Here is a 19,375-nt window from a genome sequence, read left to right as displayed (position 1 = left end):
TATTCCCATCAATTCTTAATTTCAATTTTAACATCTGTTGGAAAAATCTGCCTGCCTATTGTTTCTCTCCAAACAAAGAAAACATTTTGTTGTGGGCTGTGTTCCTATTGTACTCTGCAGTCAGTTGAGGAACACCTTGCAGGAGCCTTGTTTTATGCCTCTGGTGCTCCTGACAATTTTGAGGCATCTCAAAAAGAGCTTCCTGGCTGTTTTAAGACCTTTCCCCAGAGAGATGAGTGTCTGAAGAAGGGCCCTTCCCAGTTCCAAGGGAACATGGTCAATAGCTCTTCTGTTGCAGGTGAGTCTTAGTCAAGCACTCTGCATGAACTTGAATTTTCATTACTATGTAGAGTCCTATGTAAATCAATGTCTTGATTGAAAGTTCCCTCAGGTGAGAGCATGGCTGAGGTACAGATGTGTCTCGGTATGTGTAAAATAATGGAAAGGAAAAAAGAGGAAAAAATAACCCCTCACCTATATTAGATGAGTTCTCAGCTGCACCCACTTCTACTGAAGCATTTTCACAGAATCACAGAATGGGTTAGGTTGGAAGGGACCACTGGAGGTCATTAATCTAATCTCCCTGCTCAAAGCAGGGTCTCCTAGAATGTTTCTTTGTCTGCTCTTCAGTGGATCTTGAAGACAGAATTGCAGTATCCTCTTCAATTAGGAAAACCACCTCCTTGATAGGAGGACACAAGTGTTGCGTTCCAATGTGGGAAACTGCGAGTTCTTTTAAAAATAGATGGCCAGGAACGAAACTAAGCCAAACGAGGCGAACACTGTATCTGAGAACCGTTTATTGGCAACGAAAGAGGGAAATTAAAAGGAGTTACCCTATTAAAGAGGGCTAGAGCAGACAGAGCAAGAAGAAGAAAAATGGGAGAGATGGAGGAGACAGAGGCAAAAAGAGGGCATTCCCAGCGGAGGTCGGCAGTGCCATGGATGTCCCGAGGCGGGGCTGGTGCACGCTGCCCGGAGCCTGCACAGGGTCGTGGCGAGATCACGGGGGGGGATCAGGCTCGGGCAGGGCTGGACACAGGCGGCCAGGCAGGGACACAGAGACGGAGCTGGCAGGGCGTTGGTCAGGGACACAGGGAGGCAGGACAGACGCAGGGCGAGCAAGAGCCAGCGAGGGCAGGAGAGCCAAAAGACTGGGGCCACGGCAAAAAGCGTAAGATTTAAAAAGCCCCGACTCAAAAGCAAGTTTCGGCAAGCAAGTCTCAAAGAAGCCCTTCGAATCACCAAGCCTCAAAAGCAAAATCCCAGCCCCTATCCAAAAGCCCATACTTGAAAAGCAGGTTCGAAAAGCCCCCTAAGAGTCAAAAGGCAAAGGACAGAACAGCCCCCAGGGCTGTTCACTTTTATGCAGTTATTTTTATGGCTCTGTCTCCTCCCAAAGTCTGCCTGCTGACAGGAGTGCACTGGCCCAGTCCAATGTCCCGCTGCAGTCCATCGGCAGAGACCTTTTGCCATGGCTTGCAGGGTGTCTCTGGGGTACAGTGCCTTCGGGGTTCCCCTGCTGACAGCCTGTCCCGTGTGACACATGAACCGGCTGCCAGGCAAAGTCTCCCCAGAGACAGGGCTTTCCTCCGTCCTCTCCTCATGCCTCCTGGACGGGGCACACGTGCACCCCTCCTCATGTGCCTCTGACAGCCATTGTTGAGGCATAACAAACCCGAACTGGCTCCTCACAACAAGGTTCAGTTTGCAAGGTCAGTCTGCTGAAACTTGCATTTCTGAAAATTAAGTGATTGGCAGTACCAGGCATGTTTATGGTTAACAAAAGAACAATGCCCAGCAGGCAAAGCAGTAAGAATTTTGGAAGCAGTAAAGTGAGTTGCAAGAGAAGAATGCCCTATTAACATGAAAATTCAAATAAGCAATGCAGTTATTGTTTTTTTTTTTTTTTTTTTTTTTTTTTTTTTTTTTTTAATATAAAGTGGCTGTTAGAACAATCCTAAAGCCACCCAGTATCTTCCTGAAGAAGCCAATATTGAGAATATTCTGAAAATAATTGAGAACAGGTTTGAAAAATTCAATTGCTTTCCTGGAAAGAATCAATGCATTTAGGTTTACAGTGGTTTAAATTTATACTGCTACAAAAGAAAATCTAAAGACTGAAGAGATACCTGTCAAAGAACACCAGCTATCTAACCCAATCTGTAATAAGCCAACTAATTAACAGCAATCCACAGTTAAGTGACGCCATTCATCCCCTGCCATAAAAGTGGTTTGCAAATGCATTACTGAAACATATGCAGTAAAAAATATTATCTGCATTTTCCAGTGCAGAAATGGAGGCTTAGAAAGACGACAGTGATTGCCATGGCAACAAAGCAAATGTGTGCCAAAACGAGAAAGGTACACAGGAATGTTTTACTGTCTTATGTAATGATCTCCTATTTTTTTTTTCTTTTGTGCATACTTGTTTCTCTCACATTGCTGTCACATCGCTGTTGGCTTGGCTCAGCTGCTTATTCCCCACATCTCATAGACATTTTCTGATTTGCAAGCCTTATATTAACTAACATTTTTTTTCATTGTGTGTAATTAAATAATTTGATCTTTTGATTTGGTTTGTAGTTTAAGGTTGCCTTGTACTAAGACATGGTTAAGAAGATACTATTTTAAGACATCTTAAAGCAGAAATAATTTCTACTCTCAAATGAGATATGTGTATATCCACAAAAGAGAATTAGTACCAGCAGCAAATTAGAATGAAGAGATTTAAAAAAATTATTTTGGATAAGGACACTGGCTAAAACACTCTACTATTTTCTTCAGGTTTTTAACTCTGGATCAGACTTTCAGTTGGCATGAACAGGCATTGCTCCAGGGAAATCAGTGGCACAATGAAGGTCTGGCTGAGAATGACCAAGTGAGTTTGTTATCCTACATATACTCCTGTAGATGGGTGGGTTTTTTCATAAGCCCTCATATAGAAGGCAGGGATATCCTGGCCCTGTTGGCTGCATGCTCTTACCTGTAATAACTGGAGCCATCAGAGCTGCACCGTGAGTTGAGGCTCCTCTTACCCAGTGGGGTGTGTTAGCACCAGGCTTTGAGCTGTCACAGCCTCACTGATGCCTTTGTGGCACCTGCATTGGAAATTCTGTGATCTGTAATATGTCTGGGGACACCCAGATGAGCCAAATCCCACATGTGGTGTTTGTTTTACCATTGTGTTTCTTCAGTTAAAATTACTGAAATACCAAAAGACAATTAATTATCTTTTAGCAGTAAGACACTAGTTCCTTTCTGCATTTCTTTAGGTTTATGTAGCTGCACTTGTATTCATTTCTGTAAAGCAATTAATGACCTTCTGTGATTTTCAAACTCTATTTGCTGTGTCAAGTTGTGAAGTGGAAGCCTATTTCAGATTTCAAAAGACAGAGTTCTGCATATGAGCACCCCTCACTGTTTTAGTATTTCAAGGGAAGCAGCAGGAGAAAAAAATCTATTTGGGGCCCAAGATAAGGCTGGGGGTTTTAGAAACATCTCAGTGATTGATCTCATTCACAGGAGCAACAGCGGTGAGATTTCATTCAAAAGTGTGAGAGCTGAGAACAGAGTGTGAGGGCAAGCACTTTCTCTTCCTCCTCAAACTCAGGAGTGTCATTGATCCATGTAAAATACTGCCAGTCCTCTGGACTTCACACAGACCTGGTCAGTCTTACACAGGAAAAAAAAATAAGCTTGGGAAAGAGTGCAAAAAAGAGTAGCTGAGGTAAAAGGAAAATGTGCTGTGCATAAGGAGACTGAATTGCCAAATGAGGTTCAGGAAAGCACTAATTCATGCTCAATAATAAATTGAATGGATAAACATTGCAGGGAGAAAAACAACTGAGGTCAGGAAAATAACTGATGGTCTGCACTCTGCATGCACATGCAAGCTGAAAAGTGGAAGGTTTCCAACAATAAGAGGACTGTTTCTATTTCCAGTATGAGGGGAGGGAAACCACCTGCAGAGGAGTTTTTTGACCAAATGGAGCTTAGTATGTCCATGACACTTGCAGCATTAATTACTGGCTCTGGAAATCAATGGCCAGGGCTGTGTTTCTTTGAAGTAAAACAGCTCTTTACAAGGACTGGGGATAATTAATCAAACAGTGTGTAAGTTTTATATAATGGAACACAATCTGCCCCCAGCTATTTTGCAAACAAAACAAATAGGGGTAAATGGATTGTCCTGATCTCAACATTGTGCGTGTTTCACCTTGGTGAGGAAGAACTGATCTTCCCACTGTAAGCCCTGAGGAGTCCCTGAATTCATTGTACTTATTTAGAGGAAAAATAATCAAAGCATCTAAAATTGGGAACCTCCATAGCCATAACTTTATGGTTGTATAGTTGCTCATCCACCAACACCCCCAAGTCTTTCTCCCCAGGAAGTCTCAGTCCATTCTCTGCCCAGCCTGTACCTGTGCAGAACCTTGCACTTGGCTTCGTTCAAATGCACGAGGTTGGCTAAGAGGCCGCTTTCAACCTGTGAAAATCCCACTGGTTGGCATCCCTTCCCTCCACTTAAAACGTGCCAATTTAAAGACACTATTTACAAACACACTCTGCTTTGAAAGCCTGACCTTGCCAATAACCTTTTGGGAAGGATTCAGATGTTTAACTGTAATTTTGTAACTAATTGTGATAGATGATAACTGTATGTGTATGGTTAAACACCCATGCCCGGTGTAATGGTTAAATTCTGGCAACATTCAACAGAATCCTCTTGGGGACTAAACCATTCTCTTCTTGGGGTTATGATGGGCAAGGGTTGGTTTCAGCGGGCCTACGGAAGCTCCTACTCCGGTCATGTCGGGATGACTCGGGCTGTTGCTGTACCGTGAGCCGCGGCGGGCACGGTGCTGCTACACGCGGTACTTGGGAAGCGAACGCGAGCGGCTCTAACGCGGGAGCTGCTCCATCGCCGTGTCCGAAATCCACGGCAGCCCTCTCGTGGCCGCTGCTGTTTCGGAGCAATTGCTTTGGCTTTCATCCCCATCGGCCCTTACCGTCACAGCTCGAAACACACGGAGTGGCCTCGGGAGAAGCGCTGGGGCATGAAACAGACCGGTGTTTTACATGATCAGGTGCTTTCTGTGTACGGACCGGCCAGGGCTGGAAGCAAAGCAGGGCTGCCCGGCGCTCCAGAGAATTCCGTTCTGTTATGTTAGTTGTGGGCTGGGGTTCGTTTATTTGTTGCTGGGTTTTTTGTTGTTGTGTGTTTTTGTTTTTTTTTTTATTTTTTTTTTATTTTTTTTTCCTTGTTGAGGGTGCCGATTGTTGGTGCTTTTACATTTTTTGCGGCTTAGCCGCTCCTTCTCTCCGGGAGCTGTGCAGCCGCTCTCGGCAGGGATGACAGCATCCCCGGCCGCCAGGCTGAGTGGAAAGCCCATCGCCGCCGGCAGGGCCGCCCGCTGCCCGCCGGGCCCGCAGCGGTTCGTGGGTTCGGTTGGGCCGGACGGGGGAGGTTCCGCCCGCTCCGCGCCGCTCCCGCCCGGCCCCGGAGCGAGCCCCGCACGCACGAGGCCAGCGGCGGCTGCGGACAGCCCCGCGCGCCAACGGCCGCCGCTGCCGACGGCCAATCAGAGCGGGGCGCCGCCTGCCGACGGCCAATCAGAGCGGGGCGCTGCCGCCGCGAGCCAATGAGGGCGCGGCGCTGGCGGCCGGCGGTTGCCCGGGCGGTTTGAAGCCGAGCGGGCGGAATGGCGGAGCTGCGGCCGCCGGGACCGCAGGGGGACGGCCGGGACTCGCCGGCCGCAGGCACCGGCCCGCGGGACCGCTCCGAGCAGGCCGAGGGTACGGGCTGCGTGTGCCTGCGGGCAGGGAGGGCGCGGGGAGCCGGCAGGGCAGGGCAGCCTGGAGGGCAGGGCAGGGCAGCCTGCGCCCCGCGCTCGGGCGGTGCCCGGGGGATGCAGCTGCGTGGTGTGGACACGAGGGGCGGCCGGGTCAGGCCGTGCTGTCCGGGCTGCTCCGCCGGGGTGCGGATCCCCCGCGGGCCGCGCCCGGGCAGGGTAACGCCCGCTTGCCTGGACGTCCCTGGCACCGGCCGGCCCCGCAGCCGCGCCCCGGCTCGAGGCGCGGGCACCGGGCTGGAAACGAGGGTAGGGACGGCTCTGGAAATCAACACTAAAATGTGGTGGATTTTTTTTCCCTATTAATCGTGAAGTTCTGGTGTGTTTCTCAGTGCCTACCACGGCGCTGAAATGGACGTCCAGGAACGTATGTGGGTTTGAAACGCTTCACCAGGGGTAAGTCAAGGCGTGCTGTAGTAGGCAGATTCACGATAGACCTTGAGCTGAACAGGAGTTCTTCGCGAACAGAGGGGTGAGTGAGTGCTTGAAGTGACAGTTTGTGGGGTTTGCTTTACCCCCGCTCCTCTTCCCAGATCTGCGACGGGAAGACGCCGAGAGTGATTGGAGTGGTGGCTCCTGGAGTGACTATGGCAGTCGTGACAAACCAGGGACTGCTTTGGGAAGGACTGTGCCAGACGGGAACGTGCTTTTCCCAGATATTTTTCACACCAATCATCTTTTGTTTTATGACCGATTCAGCGCTTACCAGGATTATATCTTGGGTAAGTAATTTTTTCATAGGAAAGTAAGGTAGAATTCGGTTTCTTGCAGTAACTTTAAGCAATTCAGTTTAAGTGGAGTCAGTTGTATGTATTAAGCTGTGAGATGCTTCTAATAATGGAGGCTGGAAAAGATACAGTGCCTTGCCATCATTTTTGCTGTAACCTCAGCTGCTCTATCTGGTGGACCAGGAGGCAGTAATTTTGATATAAGTAAATAAAATATGAATGATAGAAAGGCAGAACTGTTAGTAAGTAGTGGATCCTGTGCCTTGTTTTAGCTGATCTTCCTACATTTTTTTTTTGTGTATTGTAAATCTGTTTAAGGTAAGACACAGGTTATGTGCTTAATACCATTGTATTTAATACTGTTCTGTTATCAAGAACATAACAGAATGAAGTCCAACTTTAGAGGTGGTAGAAGAACATTTCAATTGTGTTGACTTTCATTTTCCAGTGATCTGGAGGAGTTTTCTTCCATTCCTTGCATAAATAGTGTCTTCAATTTTTTTTAGGTGACTGCAAAGCTTCTGAGGTGAAGCAGTTCATAGCTGAGTACCTGGAGAAGGTCCTTGAGCCCTCTGGCTGGCAGGCGATCTGGCGCACTAATGTGTTTGAGGTCCTTGTTGGGGTGAGTGGGTCGCTGCTGCTCAGGCATTTGTCTCCACTTAGCATAATTTACCTCTCTAATGTCCAGGTCATATATCTGTCTTACAAACCTTGGATGTTCAAACTTGCAGATCCATCACATGGTTGAGGAGGAAAAACCTTTGTGGCCCCTCAGCTCTTTTCTGCCCAATTAGTGACAGAATGGCTTTCACTGGCCCAGACTTGTCTCTTTGGATTGTTTGTATCCTGTGGGCACTTTGAAAAATGAGCCTCAAAGGAATCCCAAAGGGCTGTGAAGCATTGATTTGAGTCTATTGCTTTTGCCATTTTTTAAAAACAGCAACACACACAAAAAAAAAAAAAAAAAAAAAAAAAAAAAGGAGGGCTGGAAGCAACTTACTGGCCTTGTTATGAGTATTATGAAGGATTTGAATGAAGTTTTGGATGTGGAAAAGGCTCTCTAGCTGTGGGGTTATGAGAAGCATAACTCTGGGTTATCACTTCAGCTGATGAGATGGCCTTGGCTGTATGGTACCATTTGTGTTGGTTTGTGTGGGGTCAGTGGGGACCCAGCATGGCCCTGACTGAGGCACATCACGTTTCTCTCCCTCAGCTGGATCTGGGGTTCTGAGGGATTTCGGACCTGTTTGTTCCTACAGGTGGTTGATGTGAATTTCCCAGCCCTGAAGGCAGTTGTGCAGCTCAGTGAGCCGTTCCTGTGCGAGTCCCAGGACAGCAGCTTTACCCTGGAGTGCATGCAGGAGCTCCTGGAGCTGAAGGAACATCAGATCCTGCTGCAGGAGCTGTGGGTTGTATATGATGAGTCAGGAGAGTTTGACCAGACAGCACTAGCCATAGAGCATGTCAGGTAGGACAACTGCTGGAACCCAGGCTGTTCTGTCCTGAATTCTTGGGCCATGCTGGCAGCTCTACAAGCCAAGCTTTCCAAACTAAATCTGATGACTGGTGCTCTGAGGAGACTGCTTTCCCTCTTTTTCACCCCAGAGTTCCTTGGACTGTATCACCTGTAGACTAGTACACTGTTCTTTCTCTTCAATAACATTTTGGTGGATTTTTCTCTTTTTTTTTGTCCCATTCTTTTTTCTGCATTTTGCCTCTTCCCCTAAATTTGCTCTTTATTCTTTAGGTGTCTCTTCACATATTTTATTTTTTTTTCTTTATCATCTGTCTCTTTTCCACCTCCTTTTATTTCAGGCACTACATGCTGTTTGAAACCTCTCTACAAATAGGCTGTAGGACTGGACAAAAAAAGCTGAAATAGGAGGAATGACCTACATTGTGAGAAAGAAAGCTTAGCTGAAGGGTGATTGGCCAAAACCAAACAACCAAAAAGCCTCAGAATCTGAAGAGTGTCAGTCTTGCTTTTCAAAACCAGATTTTATCTGGTTTCACTCCCTTGTGAGGAAGTAGAACACAGGTTATTATGAATTTTGAGCTTAGACACACAGAATAAAACTCTTTATGATGACTTTGTGTGTACTGAGCAGTGTATGGGACAGTAATGTGAAATTCTAGTGAGAGGTGATGCTTTGAGGTGAATTTTCAAATTGGTTACATTGTGTTTCCAGTGCTGTTGACTCTGCTCTCCTGTGTGATTTAACACTTTCCTTCCGAAGGTTTCTCTACCAGTACATCTGGAGGACCTGGGACGAGGAGGAGGAGGATGAGTTTGATTACTTTGTGCGATGTGTTGAGCCCCGACTGAGACTGTGAGTGCAACAGCTTTGCTGTTCTTAGGGCAGAACCACTGCAATGTGTCATGCAGGAGGAGTGACTCACAATTAGGTGTAAAAAGCCCCTGTTGACTTGTAAGCCGAAGCAAGTTTGTTTTAACAGCATTCACTGTCTGCTGGTCAAAATCTTGTATGGAAAGAGAACACAACTGAGGCTGCCACTTGATTTTTGAGCCTTGGTGTTCCATCAGATGGTGCCCAAACCCAACAATAGTCACACTCATACAAGTTGTAATCCTAATAAAAGCTGGCGTGGGATGCTCCATTTTCTACCTCTGGGCATAAAATAAAAACCATAACTGAGCTGAATGTAAACAACAACTTGTAAATTGATCATTCTCCAGGAAAAATGTGTGTGAATCTTTCTCAGTTATTCTAATAAAGGCTGAGATATTACCTTCAAAATTGTTACCCTTTTTTTATGGCTGTTGCTTAGGCCTTTTTTTTTAGGTTGAGTTTCTAATAGTAGACAGTCTTTCAAGGTGTGTGGGCAGCTGTTTAGAAAGTAAAATGTTTGTGTCTGTTCAGATTTTTTCTGGTTTTGCTGCTTCAAATAAAATGGAGCAGTGTTGATGTAGACTGCAGAGGACCTTGACTCAAGTATCTGAAGCAGAACTCCTCAGGTTCTCTCCAGTCTCAGTTTGGTCTTTGAGGATTGGGAATGTGCCATGCTGACCCCTTGCTCTGAATTGCAGGCACTATGACATCCTGGAACACCGGGTGCCTTCTGGGCTGGTAGTTGACTACCAGAACTTGTTATCTCAATGTGAAGAGCTTTATGAGAAGTTTTTAAATGTGAGGAACAGCATCTCAAGCAATGATTCGGACTCAGAAGCAGAAAACGTTTCCATGGTGGAAGGACTAAAATTGTATGACAAAGTGGAGCACTTAAAACAAAGGCTAAAAGTAATTGAGAATCCTCTGCTGAGGTAACTGGCGGGTTTGTGCAGGGAGGAGGCTCCCAAGGGGAATCACATAACTCAGAGGAGGTGGGGACTGAAGGAAGAGCTGTTGGCTCTGTTGCTTTTGTTGCAGGTATGTGTTTGGTTACCAAAAATATGGCAGCCTCCAGGCCAAAGGAGCGAGATCAACGGGTGCCAAGGTCATTCATGTTGTGCCCTTGACCATGACAGCAAATCTGCTCCAGCTGTTGACAAGAGACAAACTTTGCCCAGAATCTTGTGAAGCCTTAGAAGTACAGGTGCAGTAGCTGGAATTGTCTGTCTGCTAATAGTTTTTCATCTCAAGAAACAATGTGGACAGATAAGTTAATTTACCATGTGCAAGATACTACATTTGCAAGATACTACAGTGGTGGGATTGTTTTTCAGTTTAAAAAATCACTGTAATTTAAATAATAAGTGGTAAAATTGTATTAAAACAATTTCTTTTAATTCATTTGTGCCTGTTGAGTACTCTATATAAGCAGCTTCCTGTGTGTAGGAAATGAGATGAACCTGTAATAACTCTATAATGAAACACTGTAAGGCATGACACTTTTTGAAATGCCCATGTCTCTTGGTGCTGCTGATAGTGATCTAGGGTAGGAAGGAGGAAGTGTAGTTTTCTTGCTTTGGTACTGTGTAGGAAATACATTTCTTTTAGGAGCAGCCATGTTTAGTTTTAGTGATTTCAGACAAGACTTGCTACTTCAGCAGTTAAGAACAGGCTGAATTCCTTGGACACAAATGAAATGGTTTGCTGTATTCTGATCACGTTTGTGAATTACAGATTGCCAGAATGGAGCCATGGGGAAGGTCCTGGAATAACTTTTAGGCCATAAATCTGTTTTTCTGACTTGGCAACTGAAAAAATGCTCTTATTAGACTTACTCTGGAATTTGCTGGGAAGCAATAAATGTGTAGTTTTTATTTACTATTTGTCATCCTTCAGTATGGAGTGCCTCAGTAATGTTTGTGAAGGATATCAGCCTGCCCTCTTTATCAAGAAAAAGGATCATATGGGCACTCTTTAGCACTGTGGTATTTGAACTCTGTTTGGGGGTGACTTGTACCAGGGGCAAACACAGGAGTATTCAGACTAGCTCTGATCTAGTTGCTGAATTGTTTGGTTTTTATTTTCTTTACCTTCTGTCATCTATTTCTTCATGGCAAATCACTCAGGCACAATTGAAGTGTTGGCCTGGAACCAAGGCCAGAGTGAAGTTTGCTTTGGGGTGCATGTGCCCTTTTATCTGTGTGTGCCCCAGTTTTCTCCTGTAACACAAACATCAAAATCATGTCTAAAGGCTGATTTTGTCTGCAGAGGGCTACAATTCTTGAATTCAAAGTAGAAATTTTGTGTTATTAGTGCCATTGAAAGGGTTTCTTTAAAGCAAAAGCAGCAACATTTAATTGAAAGCAAGCTCTACAGGCATAAATGCATCCATTTTTACAGCAGTCTTTGGGAGCTGATTGTATTTTTTTTTGTCTTTTGCAGTTTCACCATGATCCACTAGCAGCTGTAAATGCCTGTTATGAAGGAGAGAGAGTCATCATCTGTCCTGGCCATTATTTTGTTGATGGCGTGTTCTCCATTGCTGATTCAGTAGAGCTAGAAGGTAGAAGGTTGCTAGTCTAAAGGTCCTTAAACAAGTAAATGGAATGTCTTAAACTAGCTCTGTGTAAGGATTTACTCTTTGCAGAGTTTACCAGGAGCATTTGCTTTTTTCTTCAAAGTATTCCTGTTTTTGCTGTAGAGCTGTGCCTAATGCAGGGTGGAATGAGCTGTTTAATTAACTGTAGTGCAGATAAACTGCAGATTTTGCTGATTAATAGCAAATTAATAATTTCCTCCTATTTATCTGCATAAATGGTGATTATGTAATAGAGAGGATTCAACAGAAACCTAAGGGTTTTGATGTCTGTAACAGTGGAAACAGAGAAGTAATTCTGAGAGGCTTCTACTAACTTAGGAGTAATTGAGAAATGTCCTTGTTCTTCTCGGAGTATCTGAATGTGCCTCAGTGGCAGCCTCTGAGCCTCAGTGCTGGTGCAGCCCCAGGAGTGCAGGGGGAAGGAGCCAGGAGGTACTGCTAGGATTTACTGATTGCACTTGGAGCATGTCAGTGATGGGGGAGCAGGGGCTGCCAGCCTGGCTCTGCAGTGAGTGAAGCACGTGGGTGGAGGAGGGAACTTTTGTTTAACACATCTTTTTTTCTGCAGCAAAAGACACAACAGATGTAATTTTAGGGTTTTTCTTGCAAAATATTTGTGTTTTAAATACTTCTGCTTTGCCTAGGATATGTTGCTGTCTCTCCCTCACCATTCTTGATTTCTCAGTGTATCCTTTTGCTTCAGGCAGGCACACACTGTTGCAGTGCTATAGTCTATCACTGGGCCTTCTGCAGCTGTTCAGATGTTTACTTGCATTTTTTTCTTGTCAAAGCTTCTTAATGAGAAGGCTGAGAGTTTAATTTCCTGCTGTTCTGGACTTATTTTTCTTGCCCTTCTTGTTTTATGAGTAATTTTCTTTCTTGCCCATCTCCTGTGTGTGTTTCATTTATACAGACACACATTGTGATAACCAGTGCACCTGCAGGACAAGGGACATCCATAAAGTACTTTATTTATCTCAAGAATGACATTGTTCTAAAATTGTGTGTGGTGCTATTTATTGCTTTTCTGGCTTTGAGGAAACTGAAATACAAATGGTGTGGTAGCACACATTAAAGGATGTGCTGCTCTATTTTAAGAAGCAAGGCATATAAATATGTATTTTTGGTATAAACCATGCACTGAATAACAAGTACTTGTCAGGTATTTAATCTTCTTATGAGGACTCCTGTTAGATAAGGTATTATACCAGTAGGAGCAGCCAAGAGCATTTGAAGTAGGAGCATCAAGACAAACTCTGCTGGCACTAATCTGAGCAGCTGGCTGCTTTGGTGGCTTTTTTGGGATGGAGAGGTGACTCATGAAAGATATGTTGCTTTGCTTAGTAGAGCTTCTATTTTTTCCCAGCTAATGTGCAGTCAATACTGAGGTTGAAAGTATGAAGATCAGTAAATCAGGAATAAATAAAAACTTACAGGAACTAAATAAGGTTAAAGCAGTAGCAGCTGCAGGAAGTCATGATAAAGATAACTTCCATGCCTGACAAGAAGGTGTTGCAGAGGCACCTAAGAACTTCCCTTCTGCTTGTGCCATAGCTGTTGCAGCTGGCTGGGAACCTGTGTGTGCTCAGTGGCAGAGGATGACAGTGGCCTTTGGCCGCTGTGGAGTCCCTCAGGCTCAGGCAGGGGCACAGCCCTGCTGGGGAGTGAGCACCACTGGGCAGCAGGTGAATCTTTCTTTATTCTAGAGCTGCTGCTTCAGAGGTGAAGTGTAAAGCAAACTAAAGGCACTGTTAGAAAACTGCAGGCACTCCTGCTTTGGTTAATAACATCTTTCTGTAGTGGTGAAAAGTTAAATTTTTGCTGTCCTGTGGTGCTCTCTTTTTACATGCTGGAACTGCCCCTTGCCACTTCCTCTTCAGGGGTGACCATAAATCAGTAGAAGTGGGAACAGATTTCTAGGTAATATCATGTCTTGAAATATCAATCACTTAACTTTGCATTAAATGGCTTGTCTTTAAAACTTTCTGCCAACTCTTGTTCAAAGCTTTTTATTTTCATTTTGGTTTTAACCTTTCTACTTGCATGTGGCACTATTTATTTATTTATGTACTTGGTTAAAAGCTGGCATCCTGCTTGGGCACTTCTTATCTGTGTGTGCTTTCAGAAAATGATAGGACTCATGCTGCTGTAATGGATGTGGCATTATTGCTTTCCTTATCATGATTCTTGTCAGTGACAAGCAATAAAAGCTTTACATGCTCATAAATTTTCCTGTAAGTGCTTAAATGCTGACAACTGTGGGTGGTTTAGTAAATCAGTGTTGGCATGTGCTTGTGAAAGTTGCTTTTTAAACTGAATTAATCTGGAAGCCTGTGCAACACAGGAGCACTGAATTTCCCCCCAAATTCCATGTAAATAGGGAAGCTGAATGAAGCATGCTAACAATATCAAGCCCTTTGCACTCTTTTTCCTCGTGTTGTGGTGTGACTGCTTTTTCCCTCTGTGTTCTTGGGAACCTCTGCCTGCTGTAGTGAACTTCTGTCCTTTGAAAGCAGACTGGGGATGCCTGTGTGTCCTCAATTCCTGCATCCCCCCATCTCTGTTGGAAACTTTTGGGAGTGAGAACTTTGGCCTTGGCAAATGTGAACTCAGCTACCCATTTGTTCAACTTTCTCAGATAACTTTGCATTTTGTTGTGTGCCATTCAAATAAGGTAACTTTTGAGTTTAGTGTGGAGTCCATGTACCTTGGCACAGAGGGGATGTAAGGTGTAGCCTGGCCACTTGTTGAAAATCCTATTCAAGGTATTAAAACATCAAGCTTTAAACTTCTGTCATTGATTTACATGTCTGCTATGTACTGAGTACCTCATTGTCACCAGATATTCTCTGAGCTTGCATCTCTCACCTCTGCTCTTAGGCTATGGCCTGCCAGACGATGTTGTGATAGAAAAACAAGGCAAAGGAGACCACTTCTTTGACTGTACAGGAGCCAATATAAAGATCTCCAATTTGAAGTTAGTACAGCATGGTGCTGTGGAGGGGATTTTATGTAAGTGTAAAAGCATCTTGACCTTTTTGTGACTCTTTGATAATTAGTGTTAGAATTAAAGCTGGGACCTGGTGTTGCAGTTTAACAAAATATCCTAGAGAGGAGCCCTACGAGTATCTATATCGAGTCTTCTCCCTCTTTTTTTTAAACTTGCTTATAATGTGGAAATCACAGTAACTTCCATTTGCTCTTTCAAGCTATTGTGGCTCTTATGCTTTATTCTTCTACTGGGATAAGATCATTAACTTGATCTTGTTCTGCTGTTAAGGCAGCCTGACTCTTGAGTGCAGCACAGCCTGTGTCAGGCTGCCTGGAAATGGAAACAATCCTTCTTTCCACAGAAGAGCCCCCATGGCAATATTCAGCTGCAGCTGACCCCAGTCAGTGCTCCACTGAGGAGCAGCACATGCTGTAGGAGTGCTGCAGAACTTTGTTTCCAGCACCTTCAAAATGACACTCAACTGAGTCTAAATTATATCCAAGGAGTTTATTGGCTGTGGCCTTGTCTTTGCAGAAGATGCTGACTAATATTTCTCCTCAACAGACATTTGGGTTTTAAACATGTTAAAATGTTTATTAACACATGTATGCATGTATTTAATAGCTATTGAATCCAAAAATCTCTTAGGAATGTAATGAAAAGAATTATTGCTGTCATAAAAAAAAAGAAGTCAACCTGTAAGACAAATATCCAGCCATTGCTCCCTGCTTAGACCAGAAAAACAGCATGAGTTCAAACCATACATGACCAAATCAGTGAATTGAACTTGAACTGGATAAACTGAAAATATCACACTGCAAAGCTGCTGCAGGGATGTCTGTCTGTAGGAAGGGTTTGTCTTTGCAGAACTGGTTCATCCAGCAGTAATTGTTTCTGTGTATGTAGATGTTCATCATGGGAAAACTACACTGGAGAATTGTGTGTTACAGTGTGAAACCACTGGAATAACAGTAAGGACATCAGCTGAGCTACTGATGAAAAACTCAGATCTCTATGGGGCAAAGGTACACACTCATTCTTAACTTTGGCTTATTTCCTAATTTAAAATAAAACTTTCTCTTTGGAAATAGCGCAGCCAGTCACAGGGTGGCTTCTGTTACTGTGGACACAATCTTTACAAATTCATTTTGGACAGCTACATGTTACTGAATCAAGATTGGTCCCAGGGGTCTTGTAGCCCCTTATCAAATCTAGTGAAATGTCTCAGGCTGATTTGTATGTGATGATAGCAAAGTGCTGCAGTAACAGGGGACATCTGTGAAATAATCATTGCTGCATGGCTGATTCATGTCCTGCAGTACTTTTATAGTAATTTTCTAGTTTCTCTGCCCATAGCTAGTTTTCTCATTTCCATTTGTTCTGCAAGCGAAATGCCCTTTTCAGACACCTTTGATTCTTACAGAGGGATGATAAACACAAAAATGGACTCTGATACTCTTTGGGTATTTTGAAGCATGATGGAGCTTGAGGTATTGAGAGGGATGACTAAAGCACAAGCAAGGCAAGGCTGTTCAGCTACTCTTCAGGCCTCATGGACTGGTGCCCCATGCTGTGGGGCCTCAGCCTTCAGTAATGCTGCTTGAGCTGGGTAACAAAGCTGTGCAGCTGGAGGGGTAACACAGTTTTGCATTGTGCAAACTGGTAGACGAACACAAAGATGTGCCATGGAGTGGTCAAGTTCAATGGTAAATGTGCCTAAACTACTTATGAACTGCTACCAGCTGTATCTTGTAGGGTAAAAATGTGTCTAGACTACTTGTGAAATGCTACCAGCTGTATCTTGTAGGGTAAAAATGTGCCTAGACTAGTTGTGACCTGCTACCAACTGTATTTTGTAGGGTGCTGGTGTGGAGATCTATCCAGGAAGTGCGTGCACCCTGCTGCACAACGGGATCCACCACTGCAAGGAGGGAATACTGGTCAAGGTCAGTCCCAGTCACAAGGTGCTGGTTTGCCAAAAGCTAATCACTGCTACAGTTAGTGCCAGTAGGCTTGGGTTGGCTCAGAGCACTGCTGTGCTGTGCTGGAACACTTACCTGTTGCACATGATGCTTGTCTTGCACTTGCTTTGATCCTTGCTGGATGAACCAGTTCTGCAAAGACAAACCCCTCCTATAGACAGACAGCCTTCCAGCAGCTTTGCAGTATGATATTTTCATTTTTATCCACTCCAGCAATTACCTGGTTTTATTTCTTATCTGCCAGAAGGAGAAGATGCCTTTTGCACTGTCTCCTGTGGAGGCAAATAATCCTGCTCTAACTAATACAGAGAACTGATTCTACCTAAAACTAGAAGATTTTTGTGTCCCTGTAGCTGGACATGACATGTTAGATTTCTCTTTTGTTCTGTAGAGCTTCTTAGATGAAGATTACGAGGCTCCCAGGATAACCATGGTTAATAATGTGATCCACAATAACGAAGGATATGGTGTGGTCCTGGTTAGACCAGGGATGCCCTCTGAAATGAAGGATGCTCCAGCACAGGGAATGAAAGGTACTTTTCTTTTCTTAGAAGAAACTCCTGAAACTACTAACCAAGTTTAGTATACCCAGGTTTTTGGGTTGCATACTTCATAACGTTGAACTTTGTGGCTGTCATGAAGTACCAAAGAGTGGGATGAGTTGACAATGTTATGATTGAAAAAAATTAATTCTAGGATTTTTAATGATGTGGGTGCTTTGCATGACTGTTGATCACATTCTGTTTCCTGCCTTAGGGTGTACACAACCTACCGAGGTAGGTGATGAGACAGCCTGTGCAGAGGGCTCCAGGCAAGAACAACCTGGATGTGTAACTGATGAGTTGGAGCTTTATAAGCGAGCTGAGGCTTCTGAACAAACTGAAAACAACTCTGAAATTGCAAATGTACTTGGGGCTACTACTGCAAAGAAGAGACAGATACACAGGAAAAGACTGAGTGAACTGGGATTTACGGAAGCTGATGACAACTTAATGTCACAGGAAATGTTTGTTTCTGTTGAGGGCAATCAGTTCAAATGGAATGGGAAGGGAAGTTTTGGTATCTTTTTTTTCTGACTGTCTTGACTCTTGCTGCCATTGCAGTAGCATTTGTACAGGTATTGGTTAGGTCACGTGCTAAAAGTTGTGCTATGGTGTTATGCTTTTATTACCCAAGTGTAATTCCTATTAAAAGACTATGGCTGAAAACTCACTTGGTTCTTCTGTCCATCTTCTCCACACCTTAAATCTCCTGGGTGAGCTACCTTTGTGATGCACATGTAGTACTTCTTTCCTTTGCACGTCATTTTAAGCCTGGCTGAGCTCTAGACAATGTCTTGTCTCTGTTTTTAAAATCAGCTTGATCACCAAAGGGCAGAATGGGTCAGGTTGGAGGGCCCAGAGTGGGTCATCTGGTCCTGCTGTCCTGCTCCCTGCTCTGTGCTACTGTCACAGAGCTCATGGCACAGAGTTGTGTCCAGGATTGTTTTGGAATGTGGAGTCTTCCTCACATTCTCCATGGGCAGCCTGTTCAGTGCTCGGTCACTGCACAGGAAGGCTCTTCCTTGTGTTCAAGTGGAACTTCCTGGGCATCAGTTCCTGCCTGTTCCTCTTGTTCCATTGCTGCACCCCACGGAGCAGAGCCTGGTCCATGCTCTGACACCTCCCTTTGGACACTGACAGACAGGGATGAGGTCCCTTCTCAGTCATCTCTTCTCGAGGCTGAGCAGGCCCAGCTCCCTCAGCCTTTCCTCACCAGAGATGTTCCAGTCCCTTCACCATCTGTGTCACCCCCGGCTGGCCCCACTCCAGGAGCTCCACGTCTCTCTGGTACTGAGGAGCCCAGAGCTGGGCTCAGCACTCCAGGTGATCCTCACCAGGGCTGAGTAGAGGGGCAGGGTCACCTCCCTGACCTGCTCCAGACAGGATTCCATTGGTCTGACCTGTAGCTACAGTTTGTGGTGACTGGGAGTGGGGCTGGGCCGAGCCTCATCCCCAGTGGGCACAGCTGTGAGCAGCAGGTGAGCAGCACTGACAGCAATGAGCCATGGAGTGCCCAGGGGCACTGACCAACCACAGAGGGAGCAGAGGGCACACAGGGGCAATGCACCAACATGAGGGTATAAAAGATTGGGCTAAAGAACAGGAAGGGTGGATGCTTGCAGCCTTCTGTGATGTATGGTATTACTCTGTATGGGCAGACAGCTGAAGCCTTCTGATGTGGTAAGGTGTTACTCTGGGGGAATGTTTAAAACCTGATGTGGTAAGGTGTTACTCTGTTGGGGGAATGTTTAAAGCCTGATGTGGTAAGGTGTTACTCTGTTGGGGGAATGTTTAAAGCCTTCTGAAATGGTATGGTGATACTCTGTATTGTGGCCATCTTAACTGTGACACTTAGGGCTGTGGACCAGGACCTCCAGCTGCTTTGTTGTGCCTGTTTGTAGTTGATCATGCCTGGCTGCTGTGGTTGGGTCCTGCTGTGTGTAGATGTTTTGTGCTCTGCAAACTGCACTTGAGTCACTCCCACAGTAGGATACACTTGTGTAATTGTTGGTAAATCACTGGGTGGTCTTAACCCACTCTAAGAAAGCCTTAATCTCTCAGCACAAAATTAAAATTGGAAGCAGCAGTATAACCAAGTACCACTTTACTTGAGAGTGCCCAAACAGTCTTAGAGCTTTTCTTCAAAGGCTTATTTTAAAATTTGCCCTTTGTTCAGCTGCTTTTCTCCAGGTTGGATGTGCTTGTTTAATAGCGTGAAGGATGTTTTTCACAGGTATTTTTCACATTAGCACATTCTTGGTCTTCACAAAGTCACCTGTGCAGCTGTTTATAAGGAATATAAATTCATTGACAAGCAACTGCAGTT

The 19,375-nt window shown here is 44.7% G+C and overlaps 1 protein-coding gene across 1 annotated transcript; it reads left to right on the top strand.

Moving 5' to 3' along the window:
* The first annotated feature begins 5,653 nt into the window (after positions 1-5,653).
* Positions 5,654-17,719, top strand: SHCBP1 (SHC binding and spindle associated 1). Its single transcript, XM_053953223.1, has 13 exons — positions 5,654-5,799; positions 6,389-6,577; positions 7,090-7,205; positions 7,843-8,051; positions 8,821-8,913; positions 9,633-9,866; positions 9,973-10,138; positions 11,377-11,497; positions 14,414-14,545; positions 15,432-15,550; positions 16,385-16,471; positions 16,899-17,040; positions 17,264-17,719. The coding sequence occupies exons 1-13, from the start codon at positions 5,706-5,708 to the stop codon at positions 17,581-17,583; spliced, it is 2,022 nt and encodes a 673-aa protein (XP_053809198.1). The 5' UTR covers positions 5,654-5,705; the 3' UTR covers positions 17,584-17,719.
* The last annotated feature ends 1,656 nt before the right edge of the window (positions 17,720-19,375 follow it).

The sequence above is a fragment of the Vidua chalybeata genome, chromosome 11, assembly GCF_026979565.1.
Source record: "Vidua chalybeata isolate OUT-0048 chromosome 11, bVidCha1 merged haplotype, whole genome shotgun sequence".
Classification (NCBI taxonomy): Eukaryota; Metazoa; Chordata; class Aves; order Passeriformes; family Viduidae; genus Vidua; species Vidua chalybeata.
The sequence above is the reverse complement of the archived record's forward strand: the minus strand, read 5'-3'. Positions and strand labels throughout refer to the sequence as shown.

Excerpts from the sequence above, each read along its gene's own strand:
- SHCBP1 (XM_053953223.1), top strand. The coding sequence starts at position 5,706 with ATGGCGGAGCTGCGGCCGCCGGGACCGCAGGGGGACGGCCGGGACTCG. Across the intron at positions 8,052-8,820 it reads CTAGCCATAGAGCATGTCAG|GTTTCTCTACCAGTACATCT; the intron begins GTAGGACAACTG and ends TTCCTTCCGAAG. Across the intron at positions 9,867-9,972 it reads ATTGAGAATCCTCTGCTGAG|GTATGTGTTTGGTTACCAAA; the intron begins GTAACTGGCGGG and ends CTTTTGTTGCAG.